Source organism: Scyliorhinus torazame, chromosome 8 (genome assembly GCF_047496885.1).
Source record: "Scyliorhinus torazame isolate Kashiwa2021f chromosome 8, sScyTor2.1, whole genome shotgun sequence".
NCBI lineage: Eukaryota > Metazoa > Chordata > Chondrichthyes > Carcharhiniformes > Scyliorhinidae > Scyliorhinus > Scyliorhinus torazame.
The window spans coordinates 24543840-24560754 of NC_092714.1; the positions used below are offsets into that span (position 1 = coordinate 24543840).

A 16915-nucleotide genomic window follows, 5' to 3' on the forward strand; every position below is an offset into this window, starting at 1 on the left:
TCTTGGAGGGGATTATAAGAGACAAGATTTATAATCATCTAGATAGGAATAATATGATCAGGGATAGTCAGCATGGCTTTGTGAAGGGTAGGTCATGCCTCACAAACCTTATTGAGTTCTTTGAGAAGGTGACTGAACAGGTAGACGAGGGTAGAGCAGTTGATGTGGTGTATATGGATTTCAGCAAAGCGTTTGATAAGGTTCCCCACGGTAGGCTATTGCAAAAAATACGGAGGCTGGGGATTGAGGGTGATTTAGAGATGTGGATCAGAAATTGGCTAGCCGAAAGAAGACAGAGGGTGGTGGTTGATGGGAAATGTTCAGAATGGAGTACAGTCACAAGTGGAGTACCACAAGGATCTGTTCTGGGGCCGTTGCTGTTTGTCATTTTTATCAATGACCTAGAGGAAGGCGCAGAAGGGTGGGTGAGTAAATTTGCAGACGATACTAAAGTCGGTGGTGTTGTCGATAGTGTGGAAGGATGTAGCAGATTACAGAGGGATATAGATAAGCTGCAGAGCTGGGCCGAGAGGTGGCAAATGGAGTTTAATGTAGAGAAGTGTGAGGTGATTCACTTTGGAAGGAATAACAGGAATGCGGAATATTTGGCTAATGGTAAAGTTCTTGAAAGTGTGGATGAGCAGAGGGATCTAGGTGTCCATGTACATAGATCCCTGAAAGTTGCCACCCAGGTTGATAGGGTTGTGAAGAAGGCCTATGGAGTGTTGGCCTTTATTGGTAGAGGGATTGAGTTCCGGAGTCGGGAGGTCATGTTGCAGCTGTACAGAACTCTGGACCGGCCGCATTTGGAGTATTGCGTACAGTTCTGGTCACCGCATTATAGGAAGGACGTGGAGGCTTTGGAGCGGGTGCAGAGGAGATTTACCAGGATGTTGCCTGGTATGGAGGGAAAATCTTATGAGGAAAGGCTGATGGACTTGAGGTTGTTTTCGTTGGAGAGAAGAAGGTTAAGAGGAGACTTAATAGAGGCATACAAAATGATCAGGGGGTTGGATAGGGTGGACAGTGAGAGCCTTCTCCCGCGGATGGATATGGCTGGCACGAGGGGACATAACTTTAAACTGAGGGGTAATAGATATAGGACAGAGGTCAGAGGTAGGTTCTTTACGCAAAGAGTAGTGAGGCCGTGGAATGCCCTACCTGCTACAGTGGTGAACTCGCCAACATTGAGGGCATTTAAAAGTTTATTGGATAAACATATGGATGATAATGGCATAGTGTAGGTTAGATGGCTTTTGTTTCGGTGCAACATCGTGGGCCGAAGGGCCTGTACTGCGCTGTATTGTTCTATGTTCTATGTTCTATATTATTGAAACTTGTATCAAAGTAGGTTACTGCAAATAAACACCCCGGGAAACATTCTTCCCCACAATAGACTATACAGTTTGTACAGATTTTACTCCTTTTTCACCCCCCCTCCCCATCACCCAACCCCCCCCCCCCACCCCCCCCCCCCCCACCCCCACCCCCCCCCCACCCCCCTGCGACAAACAGCTCCTCAAACACGGTCACAAACATCTCCCACCTTTTCTCAAACTCCCCTGCTGAGCCCCTTAACTCCTACTTTATCTTCTCTAACCGCAGGACGTCATACAGGTCACCCAACCATGCTGCTACCTGGTTGTCTTTTATGTGGCCCAGCCAGATCTGACAGTCTGTGGATAAACCAATTGTCCACCATATCTTTTCAAGTCTACCACCACCGTTAGTTGTGCAATGAAATTCAATGGACCAAATTCTCCAACCGTTCTCTGGGAGCAGGATTCGCTGATCCCACCGGCAATGCCCCCGCCCGCGGGTTTCCTGGCGGCGTGGAGTGGCTTCCACGGGAATCCCCATTGGCAGCAGCGGGAGCGGAGATTCCCGCCACCAGAGAGCAGTGCGCTGCCTCCCGCTGCCAAGAAACAGGCGGCTGGGAGGCCGGAGAATCTCACCCAATAAGTCCGATAATTTGTGGGATAGCATCAGAAATCTGCTGAAGATGTGTAAAAGCCCGATGTTTCTGCAGGGACCCTTCAGGAAGGCAATTTGCCACCTCTACCTCTTCCAGCCTGCCTATGACTGTCTTGTGGCACAGTGGGTAGCATCCCTACCTCTGGGCCAGCAGCTCCAGGTTCGAGCCCCACGTCAGGACGTAATGGCCACGCAAGAAGCAATCACTATGTGGCCAAACTGGCTGATTATCAGCTTCTATATACTTCCGATGCGCCTAAGAATGGGAGATTTCTGGTCAGCCATACTGCAGGAGGCAATGGTAAACCACTGCAGTACTTTGCCAAACATAACCATGGACCAATCCAATGGAAGTCCATGCTCGCCGACATCCAGGTACCTGAGGAGGAGGATCTTTTTGTTAGGTATCTTTACCTCTTGGTACCAAAGCTTCGTAAACTGCTTAAATTCACTGCTACTGGTGTTGCCGAGGCTTTCAGTGAAGTTATAATTCAGAATCTTCGCCCGTCCGTCCAATAATAATGCAGCTGCAAAGAATAATTGAAAAAGTGCATCACTATCCAGGGAAAATCCTGGAACCTCTACCCTGCTATCATATACTGTTTACTGCCACCCCGTTAACCCATTGCTTAATGGCTCCATGGTGCTGAACATTTCAGCATCAGGCTGAGCAGAGCTAACAATAATAATAATCTTTATTACTGTCACAAGCAAGCTTAAATTAACACTGCAATGAAGTTATTGTGAAAATCCCCTAGTCGCCACATTCTGGCGCCTGTTTGGGTACACAGAGGGAGAATTCAGAATGTCCAATTCACCTAACAAGCACATGTTTCGGGACTTGTGGGAGGAAACCGGAGGAAACCCACGCAGACACGGGGAGAACGTGCAGACTCCGCACAGACAGTGACCCAAGCGGGATTCGAACCCAGGACCCAGACACTGTGAAACAACAACAGTGCTAACCACTGTGCTACTGGGCCGCCCATATGTTGCAATGTGCTGCATTGTGTCAGCCAGCGAGTTGCACTGTGTGAGACAGCGAGTTGCTCTGTGGCAGCCAATGAGTTGGTGCAGCAGGACGTGCAGCATGCAATTTTTATTCTTTTGCTTTACAAAAATGAAAATGTATTTCCAGAGCCGATTTGAAAAGAGTCACCAATAAGCTCACGTAGGACTGAATCTGCAGGAACTTCTCCCTAAAAAAGCAAAACGCAGTGAGTGGAGGATAGTAATATAGTCAAATGTTGTGGGCAAAATCAATTCCAGTCTCTTCCTGTAATAATAATAATCTTTATTGTCACAAGTACGCTTACATTAACACTGCAATGAGGTTACTGTGAAAAGCCCCTAGTCACCACATTCCGGCGCCTGTTCGGGTACACAGAGGGAGAATTCAGAATGTCCAATTCACCTAACAAGCACGTCTTTCGGGACTTGTGGGCGGAAACCGGAGCACCCGGGGCAACCCCACGCAGACACGGGGCGAAAGGGCAGACTCTGCACAGACAGTGACCCAAGCCGGGAATTGAACTTAGGACCCTGGCGCTGTGAAGCAACCACTGTGCTATCGTGCCGCTGCAGGGTGACCTCCAGCTGCGGTAGATCAGGAAATTATTGATTTTGATATGCAGTTGATTCAGGTTTGCTGTGCATTGACTCCGATTGGAAAATGCATGCACGAGGCATCTGGTGAGAGAAAGAACCGGCCCACATCAGATACTCTCCATGGTCAAGTGGTTTGTGGACACCCAAGTGCAGAATAACTACTGGGGTGAGGTACCACAGAGCTATTTGACCTCCGAAACCTCACACAAACAGGAATCAATGCTCCCAAGATAAGGGACAACTGGAGAAAAAAGCTCTGGCCGGGAAATGGCTAAATTTAATCAGAATCTTTTGCTGTTATCAGAGAGGAGGAAGCCATTCTGGAGAGTAAGCTCCGGGATATGTCCAAGGGCTGAGCCATTACCTGTTTTCACTTTTAGCTCTTTGGCAAGCCTGGCTTCGCAGGATTGCCAGTGGATTTCCACTGCGTAGAGGACCCCAGGTTCCAATCCGGTCACGGTCCATTTCATTTCCTGCGTCTCTATTTCATTCACAACGCCATCATCTTTTAGCACCCGCACAATAACCTTTTGGTCTTCGCCGGCAGCTGTTGCCCAAAGGACTTGGAAGCTGGTGCTGGTGACATTGGCAATCGCCAAGTTTGTAACTGGAGAAGAAGCTGGCGAGAAGGAGTGCATTGTCAGCTCACTCACCTTCAACATCTAACGTAACAGCATTGACTCTTACTAGTCACAAATAAAGACATTATATAGTGTAAGGTGTTTAGAATCAATAACTTCCACGATACAATTACTGAGCACTTGGAACAAAAGGGGCCAAGCTGAACAGGTCAGCACAGAATTCTCAACAAAAAAAGCAGACACGACATTATGGAATCCAATGGAGTGCTGCTTAAAAAAGAGACATGCGGTCAAAGCTTTTCATGTTGCACTCATCAGGTCAGATTTTCAAAAATACCAAATCTCAAAGCGAACAACCGTTTATCCTGCATAGGAAGAGGGTGCTGGTTGTTTGCCAAGTGGACGCTGATTGGTAGAGACATTTCCATAGGGTCCATCTGCCAACCAATCAGCACCCTCTTCTCATGCAGTATAAATTGTTGTTCCCTTTGAGATTTGGAATTCTTGTAAATCTGGCCTGATAAGTGAGAGTTGAAAAGCTTTGATGGCATGTCTCTGTTTTCAGCAATACCCACGTTTTGCACTGCCAAGCAACTATTAGAATTCATTGAAGAAATAACAGAGACTGGTGACAGTAACTGGACTGGAAGTGTTTTTTCTAGATTCTCATAGCATCAACAATTTGCATCAATCCAGTACCTTCAATGTAGTAAAAAGTTCCGAGTTACTTCACAGGAGCGGAAGCAGGCAAAGTTTGACACATGGCACTTATACAGGTATTAGGACCAATAGCCCAAAGCTTAGTTAAAAGGAGCATCTTCAGGGAGGCGAGAGCTTGAGAGGCTGAAAGGTTTGGAGAGGGAATTCCAGAGCTTGGGAACTAGGCAGTTAAAGGCATGGCCACCAAAGGGGAAGCAATTTCAATCAGGATGTACAAGAAGCCAGAATTGGAGGAAGGCAGGGGCTTTTTTGTGACTATCTGCAAAGTCCGTAGTTTATCAAAAGGTCAGCTCGGAGTATAGGAATGCTTACTGCTGGTGGAAAATCAACAGCCTGGGCTGAAACTCTGGCTGGCGTTCCTCCTCGTGTACTCACCAAGATTTTAGTCTATTTGTGCAGGTGAGCAGGACAATGGCAGGTTGGTTGGTGAGTGCGCAAGCTCAATTAGTGATTCTGTTTAAATCTCAAACACTCAGCCTTCCCAAAAAAAGTGGAACAGATACTGGAATATCTCTGGGGAGGCATTGGCGTTGTGGCATTGTCACTGGGCTAGTGATCCAGCAGCCCTGGGTAATTCTCTGGGGAAGGGGCAAAGGATACATACAGCATAAGGTCCTTTCAGTTGGTTTGGACCATTCCTGATGGGTGATTTGTGATGGGGCTTTGTTCGACTGTCCCGAGGTTGTATTAGGAATCAAAAGAGCGGTAGTCACTTCTGTAAAAAAGAACCAAATACATTATAGAATCATAGAATCATAGAAGTTTACAGCATGGAAACAGGCCCTTTGGCCCAACCAGTCCATGCCGCCCAGTTTTTACCATTAAGCTAGTCCCAGTTGCCCGCACTTGGCCCATAACCCTCTATACCCATCTTACCCATGTAACTATCTAACTATCAAAACATTGTTTTGAAAAATATTTAGTTTTAAATTTTCAATAAATTAAGAAAAATCTATCTGTACATACATACGAACATGTGACCTAGCAGCAGGAGAAGGCCACTCAGCCCCTCGAGACTGCTCCGCCTTTCAATAAGATTGTGGCTGATCTGATTCTAACCTCATCGCCACTATCCTGCCTACCTCAATAATCTTTTACATCCTGGTTAATAAAGAATCTATCTCGCTCTGCCTGAAACATATTCAGATTCGGCTTCCACTGCCTTTTGAGGAAGTGAGTTCCAGAGACTCATGCATCTCATGGACGGAATTTCTCCTCATCTCCGCAGTGACCCCTTGTTCTAGACCCAATCGAATTTGTAGCACTCTCATGCTCAGTTCGAAAGGATGTGAATTCAAGGCCAGCTCCAGAGACTACTGCACAAAATCTAGGCTCCAGTGCTGAGGGAGTGCGACACTGTCAAAGAGCTGTCTTCTGGCGAAATGTTGACCCACGGCCCCATCAGTTCTCGGTTGGATGTAAAAGTATTTTATTGGTTGGAAAGTGATTTGACACATCCCATTGGTATGGAAGAAGCTATAAACATGCAAGTCTTTCTTTCTGGCCTGTGCTGAGTGCTGTTTGACCAAGGTGAACTTTTGACCACTTAATAATAATAATCTTTATTAGTGTCACAAGTAGGCTTACATTAACACTGCAGTGAGGCAGCACGGTGGCGCAGTGGTTAGCGTTGCTGCCAACGGCACTGAGGACCCGGGTTCGAATCCCGGCCCTGGGTCACTGTCCGTGTGGAGTTTGCACAGTCTCCCCGTGTCTGCGTGGGTTTCACCCCCACAACCCAAAGAAGTGCAGGATAGGTGGATTGGCCACGCTAAATTGCCCCTTCATTGGAAAAAATAATTGGGTACTCTAAATTGTAAAAAAAAACACTGCAGTGACGTTACTGTGAAAATCCCCTAGTCGCCACACTCCGGTGCCTGTTCGGGTACATTGAGGGAGAATTCAGAATGTCCAATCCACCGAGCAGCACGTCTTTCAGGACTTGTGGGAGGAAACGGGAGCACCCGGAGGAAACCCACGCAGACACGGGGAGAACGTGCAGACTCCGCACAGACAGTGATTCAAGCCGGGAATTGAACCTGGGTCCCTGGCGCAGGGAAACAACACAGAGGTGTTAACCTCTGTGCTACCGTGCCGCCCCACTTCCATGCTACGTCCATGTCTGTAACATTGCCAGTCTCGTGCATAGGAACATAAGAACTAGGAGCAGGAGTAGGCCATCTGGCCCCTCGAGCCTGCTCCACCATTCAATGAGATCATGGCTGATCTTTTGTGGATTCAGCTCCACTTTCCGGCTTGAACACCATAACCCGTAATCCCTTTATTCTTCAAAAAAAATCTATCTTTATCTTAAAAACATTTAATGAAGGAGCCTCTACTGCTTCACTGGGCAAGGAATTCCATAGATTCACAACCTTTTGGGTGAAGAAGTTCCTCCTAAACTCAGTCCTAAATCTACTTCCCCTTATTTTGAGGCTATGCCCCCTAGTTCTGCTTTCACCCGCCAGTGGAAACAACCTGCCCGCATCTATCCTATCTATTCCCTTCATAATCTTATATGTTTCTATAAGATCCCCCCTCTTCCTTCTAAGTTCCAACGGGTACAGTCCCAGTCTACTCAACCTCTCCTCGTAATCCAACCCCTTCTGCTCTGGGATTAACCTAGTGAATCTCCTCTGCACACCCTCCAGTGCCAGTACGTCCTTTCTCAAGTAAGGAGACCAAAACTGAACACAATACTCCAGGTGTGGCCTCACTAACACCTGATACAATTTCAGCAGAACCTCCCTAGTCTTAAACTCCATCCCTCTAGCAATGAAGGACAAAATTCCATTTGCCTTCTTAATTACCTGTTGCACCTGTAAACCAACTTTTTGCGACTCATGCACTAGCACACCCAGGTCTCTCTGCACAGCAGCATGTTTTAATATTTTGTCATTTAAATAATCTCTTTTGCGGTTATTCCTACCAAAATGGATAACCTCACATTTGTCAACATTGTATTCCATCTGCCAGACCCTAGCCCATTCACTTAGCCTATCCAAATCCCTCTGCAGACTTCCAGTATCCTCTGCACTTTTTGCTTTACCACTTATCTTAGTGTCGTCTGCAAACTTGGACACATTGCCCTTGGTCCCCAACTCCAAATCATCTATGTAAATTGTGAAAAGTTGTGGGCCCAACACTGATCCCTGAGGGACACCACTAGCTACTGATTGCCAACCAGAGAAACACCCATTAATCCCCACTCTTTGCTTTCTATTAATTAACCAATCCTCTATCCATGCTACTACTTTCCCCTTAATGCCATGCATCTTTATCTTATGCAACAACCTTTTGTGTGGCACCTTGTCAAAGGCTTTCTGGAAATCCAGATATACCACATCCATTGGCTCCCCGTTATCTACCGCACTGTTAATGTCCTCAAAAAATTCCACTAAATTAGTTAGGCACGACCTGCCCTTTATGAACCCATGCTGCGTCTGCCCAATGGGAGAATTTCCATCCAGATGCCTCGACCGAAGTTAAGCTCACTGGCCTATAATTACCCGCTTTCTGCCTCCCTCCTTTTTTAAACAGTGGTGTCACGTTTGCTAATTTCCAAACCGTCGGGACCACCCCAGAGTCTAGTGAATTTGGGTAAATTATCACTAGTGCATTTGCAATTTCCCTAGCCATCTCTTTTAGCACTCTGGGATGCATTCCATCAGGTCCAGGAGACTTGTCTACCTTTAGCCCCATTAGCTTGGCCATCACTACCTCCTTGGTGATAACAATCCTCTCAAGGTCCTCACCTGTCATAGCCTCATTTCCATCAGTCACTGGCATGTTATTTGTGTCTTCCACTGTGAAGACCGACCCAAAAAACCTGTTCAGTTCCTCAGCCATTTCCTCATCTCCCATTATTAAATCTCCCTTCCCATCCTCTGAAGGACCAATATTTACCTTAGTCACTCTTTTTTGTTTTATATATTTGTAGAAACTTTTACTATCTGTTTTTATATTCTGAGCAAGTTTACTCTCATAATCTATCTTACTCTTCTTTATAGCTTTTTTAGTAGCTTTCTGTTGCCCCCTAAAGATTTCCCAGTCCTCTAGTCTCCCACTGATCTTTGCTACTTTGTATGTTTTTTCCTTCAATTTGATACTCTCCCTTATTTCCTTAGATATCCACGGTCGATTTTCCCTCTTTTTACCGTCCTTCCTTTTTGTTGGTATAAACCTTTGCTGAGCACTGTGAAAAATCACTTGGAAGGTTCTCCACTGTTCCTCAACTGTTTCACTATAAAGTCTTTGCTCCCAGTCTACCTTAGCTAGTTCTTCTCTCATCCCATTGTAATCTCCTTTGTTTAAGCACAGAACACTAGTGCTTGATTTTACCTTCTCACCCTCCATCTGTATTTTAAATTCCACCATATTGTGATCGCTCCTTCCGAGAGGATCCCTAACTATGAGATCCTGAATCAATCCTGTCTCATTACACAGGACCAGATCTCGGACCGTTTGTTCCCTCGTAGGTTCCATTACATACTGTTCTAGGAAACTATCGCGGATACATTCTATAAACTCCTCCTCAAGGCTGCCTTGACCGACCTGGTTAAACCAATCAACATGTAGATTAAAATCCCCCATGATAACTGCTGTACCATTTCTACATGCATCTGTTATTTCTTTGTTTATTGCCTGCCCCACCATAATGTTACTATTTGGTGGCCTATAGATTACTCCTATCAGTGACTTTTTCGCCTTACTATTCCTGATTTCCACCCAAATGGATTCAACCTTATCCTCCATAGCACCGATGTCATCCCTTCCTGTTGCCCGGATGTCATCCTTAAATAACAGAGCTACACCACCTCCTTTACCATCCACTCTGTCCTTCCGAAAAGTTTGATACCCTTGGATATTTAACTCCCAGTCGTGACCATCCGTTAATCATGTTTCAGTAATGGCCACTAAATCATAGTCATTCACGATGATTTGCGCCATCAACTCATTTACCTTATTCCGAATACTACGAGCATTCAGGTAAAGTACACTTATGTTGGCTTTTTTACCTCTGTTCTGAATCTTAACACCTCGATCAGTAACCTCTCCTAAGTTATATTTCCTCTTAACCTTTCTCCTAATTTTCCTTGTCGTTGAACCCATATCTTCATGTATCAACCTGCCGCGTCGCTTACCATTAATGTTTTCACTTCCCGTTTTATTTCTTTTAGTATTCCTGGTCCTATTAACTGAGCTCCCCGCAGTCACTGTACCTTGTACTGTCGCCCTTTTTGATTTTTGACTATGGCTTCTCTGCCTTACGCTTTCCCCCTTACTGCCTTTTATTTCTGTCCCTGTTTTACTACCTTCCAACTTCCTGCATCGGTTCCCATCCCCCTGCCACATTACACTTGCTGCTGAAACCCCTGTTGCTTTGATTAACTCTGGGCCTGATTATTCCGACAAACTCCTAATGGGCCATGCATTTTTCTCCCTTCACAAGCATGAGCTCATCCAGAAATCTGCGACCCATATCCTGAATCACACCGGTACATGTTCACTCATCACCCCTGGGGGCTCAGTAACCTTCACTGGCTCCAAGTCTGGCAACACTGTAATTTAAATACTCTCACCCTGGATTTCATGACACCCTCATCGCATTTTTCCAGCCCCTACGACCTTCAAACCTCTGCACTCCTCCAATTTCTAGCTCTTGCACATCTCCGGCCATCTGGTTCCTGAGTTCAGAACTCTCTCCCTGAATATCACTGCCCCTTGGCTTCACTTTCTTCCTTTAAGACACCACTTAAAACCTACTCCATTCTGGAGCTAAAGTGCCGCTATGTGGCTTGGTGAAACATTTTGCTCGGTCCCACTTCTGTGAAGTGCCTGGAATGCTTTACTATTGTAAAGGTGCAATATAACTGCCAGCTTTTGTTGTTATTGACTATTGAGTGTGTTTCACTGGCTTTAGGGCCTCTATTGAGTCAGTATTCCCACTCCTGCTCACGATAATCAAATCACTCCCACTGCATGACAGGCAGTGCCATGAAAGAACTGAATATAGCAGTCCAAAGAACTGGACCAGGGCAATAGTTTAGATACCAGTCTTTCACCTTGAGTACTTGGCCTATCCTCCTCAGCCACATGACCCTCCACAGGCCAAGTGGATCAGCACCGAGATCCAGCTAGGAGTGAAGCCTCCAACACAAGGGCATACAGGTAGAGGTTTAGCTCTCTCGACATGGTTAGCACTGTTGCCTCAGGTTCACAGGGCAGGGCACTGCTGACATCCGCAACTAGCGGGAAAGTTGACCTCCTTCCCAGTGGACCAGGTGGACATGCATTACCAATGGCTGATAAGGTGTCTGTTGCTGGAGGACCATCATCATAAGACCATAAGACATAGGAGCAGAATTAAGCCACTCGGCCCATCGAGTCTGCTCTGCCATTCAATCATGGCTGATATTTTCTCATCCCCATTCTCCTGCCTTCTCCCCATAACCTCTGATCCCCTCATTAATCAAGAATCTATCTATCGCTGTCTTAAAGACACTCAGTGATTTGGCCTCCACAGCCTTCTGTGGCAAAGAGTTCCACAGATTCACCACCCTCTGGCTGAAGAAATTCCTCCTCAACTCTATTTTAAAGGATCATCCCTTTAGTCTGAGATGGTGTCCTCTGATTCTAGTTGTTCCTACAAGTGGAAACATCCTCTACACATCCACTCTATCCCGGCCTCACAGTATCCTATAAGTTTCAAGAAGATCCCCCCTCACCCCTCTAAACTCCAATGAGTCCTCAACCGTTCCTCATACGACAAGCTCCTCATTCCAGGAATCATTCTTGTGAACCTCCTCTGGACCCTTTCCAAGGCCAGCACATTCTTCCTTAGGTACAGGGCCCAAAACTGCTCACAATACTCCAGTCACTTCCCACCAGATCTGTCTCTCTCCTTTGAGGAAGCCTCAAGCTCCACCAGGGCATTTCTTTTTAAGTTCTTTCCCAGGGTGTGGCCTTCACTGGCTGGGCCAGCATTTATTGTCCATCCCTAATTGCCCTTGAGAAGGTGGTGGTGAGCTGCCTTCTTCAACCTCTGCAGTCCATGTGATGTAGGTACACCCACTGTGCTGTTAGGGAGTAATAGTAGAGGTAACTTTACTTTGTCTTTAACTGTGAATTAAGCACACTGGGAGTCTTGATACCGAGGGGTGGATTTTCGATCCTGGGTCAGTTCCAGTCGCGACCTCATGTCACATCAGTGTCAGTGACCCGGCTCCATTTGTAAATGCAAAATATCGGACGGGCCTCACAGGGAGATTGGTGTCCAGTCAAGAGTGCCGGTCGCAGCCTGGAGGCGGGAAGACCCTTTGAAAAGGCAACCTGCTGCCATTCACGTAGGACCTGCATCAGGAAGCTGTGCACCACAGTGTTCAAACGCTGAGACTCTGAGAGATCTAATGAAAGGTCATTTTTGACCTGAAACGTTAACTCGGCTTCTCTCTCAACAGATGCTGCCTGACCTGCTGAACTAGTCCAGCATTTTTGGTTCTTATTTCAGATTTCCAACCTCCGCAGTATTTTGGCTGCGAGGCTACCTGCCTGGGTAGACGCAGTCTCCTTTGGCATGATGGCACGATGACACAGTGGTTAGCACTAGTGCCTCTCAGCGCCAGGGACCCGGATTGAAATCCGGGCTCGGGTGACTGTGGAGTTTGCACGTTCTCCCCGTGTCTGCTTGGGTTTCCTCCGGGTGCTCCGATTTCCTCCCACAGTCCAAAGGTGTGCAAGTTAGGAGGATCGACCATGATAAATTACCCCTCAGTGTCCAAAAAATGTGCAGGTTACGGGAATACGGCAGGGGGGTGGGTCTAGGTAGGGAGCTCTTTCAGAGGGCTGGTGCAGATTTGATGGCCCGAATGTCCTCCTTCTGTATTGTAGGGGTTCTATGCTGCTCTGTCATCTGAAAAGCAGCCGATGTGTGACTAGCTATTCCTTGCAGACCCTCTCTGTCCTCCTCTGACCTCTTCCTTACCAGGAGGGTGTTTTTGCTAAGGCTCCTCTGCCCAATATCAGAGTAAGATGCTCCCGTCTCCAATCACGGAGCTGCCAGTTGTTTGCTCACCAGTTGTGTTCTGTACCAGCATCTGCTGCCAGCGATGCCAGCACCCTGAAACCCCTCTCTTGGACTCCTTCCTCACAATGGTGAGAAATACAAGCCTCTCAGCAACGCCAAGCGATAACTCTGTGGCATTGGTCCAGCAGCTGAGCATGATTGTCCATTCAGTCGACCAGGGCTTCCAATATCTCTGATGACTGCCCACTAAGTGCACACCAGGTTCCCCCTCATTCACGTTTCCCACCCATGGTGTTCCTCAGACTGAAAATCAGAAACCGGCCCACAAAACCCTTTAACTTAGCTCCACAAGCTAAACAGCCAATTAACTGGAGATCTGATGGGCTCCAGATAGCCTCCATCCCACTGATTATTGCATCGCCTTCCAGAGGCAGTAGGATGCAGCGCTGCTCTCCCGGAACCAATCGCACCTCCATCGGAAACTGAAAATCTAGTCATCTGGACATTTGAGATGGGGCATTGTACCCCCCACCACCCCCCCCCCCCCCCCCCCCTCCCAACACACGCAGCCTGATACAAGAAACAAATAATGCTCTGTCTTGACTCTAACATTAGCTGAATGATAATTACCTTTGCAGTCTCTGCCTGTCCTGGAAGGATCGCTGTCTGTGAAGCCATTCTGACAAGAGCAGTTGTAAGACCCTTCGGTGTTCGAACAGATCGCTCTCAGAGAACAGGAATTCAACTCTGCATATTCACATTCATTGACGTCTGCAAGAGAAGAGAATGTTAAAATGATGCAAAAAAAGAATCGTCTGTAAGACCAAAATTTGAGAAAGAACAGTTCAAATCTCCCAATGTTTATTACAACTGGGTAAAGTGACTGGGGCAATGCTATTTCCTAACATCTTAAAACATCCGTTGGTACAAAAGAGTTTCCTCAGCCATTTTTCTTTCAGTTCATCCTCACCTGAAGATGTTGGCTCCTTACAGGAAACAGGTTGTCAGGCAAGGGTTGTGGAATTCCGGAACTCTCTGCCGAAAGGTTTGATGCGGGGGTCGTTTGGGAATCTCCAAACGGAGAGGCTTTTCTTCAGTGGGAGTATTGAAGGAACCAAAGCAGGTTATGGAGTTGAGTGGCACATCAGCCATGATCGAATTGAATGGCGGAGCAGGTAAAGAGGTCGAAAGGCCATCTTCTCTTTCTCTGTCTCTGATAAAGATGCGATACTTTACTTGCTGGGGGTCCTCTGGTACCTCAGCTAAATAGCCTGGACGGTGAGTTCAACCAGCACTCAACCCTGTCAGTCAAGGTCCAATGGTCACCCATTTTTTTGAAATTAATTCACGTGATGTGGGCACACTTGCTAGGTCATCATTTATTTCCCATCCCTAGTTGCATTTGCCTCTTGATCCATTGCAGGCCCTGAGGTGTAGGTATACCCTCGGTGCTGTTATGGAGGAAACTCCAGGATTTTGGCCCAGCAACAGTGAAGGAGCGGCAATATGTTTCCAAGTCAGAATGGTTAGTGACTTGGAGGGGACATTCCAGTCAGTGGGGTTCCCAGGTATCTGCTGCCCCTTCTAGATGGTCGTGGCCGTGGGCTTGGAAGGTGCTGCAGAAGGAGCCTTGGTGAGTTACTGCAGGGCAACTTGTAGATGGTACACACAGCTGCGACTGTTCGTCAGTGGTGGAGGGATTGCATGTTTGTGGAAAGGGGAGCAATCAAGTGGGCTGCTTTGCCCTGGATAGTGTCGAGCTTTTTGAGTGTTGTTGGAGCTGCACTCATCCAGGCAAGTAGTGAGTATTCCATCACACTCCTGGCTTGTGCCAGGTTTTGGGGAGTCAAGAGGTGAGTTACTCGACGCAGGATTCCTAGCCTTTGACCTGCTGTGGTAGCCACAGTATTAATACGGCTAGTCTAGTTCAGTTTCTGGTCAATGGTAACCTCCAGGGTGTTAATAGTGGGGGATTCAGCAATGGTACTGCTATTGAATGTCAAGGGACGATGGTTAGATCCTCTCCTATAGGAGATGGTCATTGCCTGGCCCTTGTATGGTGCGAATAAAAGTTTCCACTTGTCAGCCCAAGCCTGGATATTATCCAGGTCTTGCTGCATTTGGCCATGAACTGCTTCATTATCTAAGGAGTTATGAATGGTGATGAACATTGTGCAATGATCAGCGAACATCCCCACTTCTGACCTTATGATGGAAGGAAGGTCATACTCCGGCAGTGATGTTCTGGAGTTGAGATGGCTGGCCTCCAACCACCAAAACCTTTGTACCAGGTATGACTCCAACAAGCAGAGAGTTTTCCCCCTGATTCCCATTGACTCCAGTTTAGCTAGGGCTCCTTGATGCTATAATTAGTCAAATGCTGCCTTGATGTCAAGGGCAGTCACTCTCACCTCTGGCATTCAGCCCTTTTGTCCATGTTTGAACCAAGGCTGTAATGAGGTCAGGAGCTGAGTGACCCTGGCGGAACCCAAACTGAGTGTCTATGAGCAGGTTATTACTGAGTAAGTGGTACTTGATTGAAGCTGTTGATGGCTCCTTCTATCACTTTGCAGATCAACGAGAGTAGACTGATAGGGCGGTAATTGGTCAGGTTGGATTTATCCTGTTCTTGTGTACAGGGCACACCTGGGAAATTTTCAACATTGTTGGGTAGATGCCAGTGTTGTAGCTGTACTGGAACAGTTTGGCCAGGGGCATGGCAAGTTGCGGAGCACAAGTCTTCAGTACTATTGCCGGAATAGTGTCAGGGCCCATAGCCTTTGCAGCATCCAGCACCTTCAGCTCTATTTTGAAGTCGCGTGGGGTGAATCGAATTGGGTGAACACTGGCATCTGTGGGCACTTAGGGCTGAAGATTATTGAGAATGCTTGAGACTTGTCCTTTGCACAGGTGTGCTGGGCTCCTCCATCATTGAGGATGGGAATATTTGTGGAGCTTGCTCCTCCAGTGAGTTGTTTAATTCTCCACCACCATTCACGGCTGGACGTGGCAGGACTGCAGAGCTTAGACCTGATCCGTTGGTTTTAGGATTGTTTAGCTCTGATTTTCACTTGCTGCTTATGTTGTTTGGCACATAAGTAGTCCTGTGTTGTAGTTTCACCAGGTTGACACCTCATTGTTAGTTATGCATGGTTCTGCTCCTGGCATGCTCTACTGCATTCTTCATTGAACCAGGGTTGATCCCCTGGCTTGATGGTAATGGAAGAGTGGGGGATATCCCAGGCCATGAGGTTACAGATTGAGTCTGAATACAATTCTGCTGCTGCTGATGGCCCACAGCACGTCATGGATGCCCAGTCTTAACTTGCTAGATCTTTTCTGAATCTATCCCATTTAGCGTGATGTGATGATAGTGCCACACAAGAAGACTGGGCCTGGTTTAGCACAGTGGGCTAAACAGCTGGCTTGTAATGCAGAACAATGCCAGCAGCACGGGTTCAATTCCCGTAACGGCCTCCCCGAACAGGCGTCGGGATGTGGAGACCAGAGGCTTTTCACAGTACCTTCATTTGAAGCCCACTTGTGACAAGAAGCGATTATATTAGGGGCTGGTTCAGCACTGTGGGCTAAATAGCTGGCTTACAATGCAGAACAATGCCAGCAGCGCGGGTTCAATTCCCGTACCGGCCTTCCCGAACAGGCGCCGGAATGTGGCAACTAGGGGCTTTTCACAGTAACTTAATTGAAGCCTACTTGTGATTATTATTATTATTATTATTATTAAGACGATATCCTCAATGTGAAGATGGGACTTCATTTCCACAAGGACTGTGCGGTGTTTTTTCCACAGTAACTTCGTTGCAGTGTTACTGTAAGCCTACTTGTGACAATAAATATTATTATTATTATTACCGATACTGTCATGGGCAGATGCATCTGCAGCAGGCAGTTTGGTGAGGATGGCGATATCAAGTGTGATCTTCCCTCTTGTTGGTTCCCTCACCACCTGCTGCAGTCCCAGTCCAGCAGCTATGTCCTTTTAGAC

At 47.0% G+C, this 16915-nt stretch overlaps 1 protein-coding gene across 7 annotated transcripts in view; it reads right to left on the minus strand.

Moving 5' to 3' along the window:
* The window catches only part of LOC140427679 (uromodulin-like 1), a 123439-nt gene that overhangs the window by 75346 nt on the left and 31178 nt on the right, over nucleotides 1-16915 (minus strand). For all 7 annotated transcript variants that reach the window (XM_072513166.1, XM_072513169.1, XM_072513168.1 and 4 more), the window contains exons 5-8: nucleotides 13540-13680; nucleotides 5488-5598; nucleotides 3947-4201; nucleotides 2389-2501 (exon numbers count right to left, since the gene is read on the minus strand). In XM_072513166.1, coding sequence (XP_072369267.1) covers nucleotides 2389-2501; nucleotides 3947-4201; nucleotides 5488-5598; nucleotides 13540-13680 — 620 coding nt within the window. The remainder of the gene's footprint in view (nucleotides 1-2388; nucleotides 2502-3946; nucleotides 4202-5487; nucleotides 5599-13539; nucleotides 13681-16915) is intronic.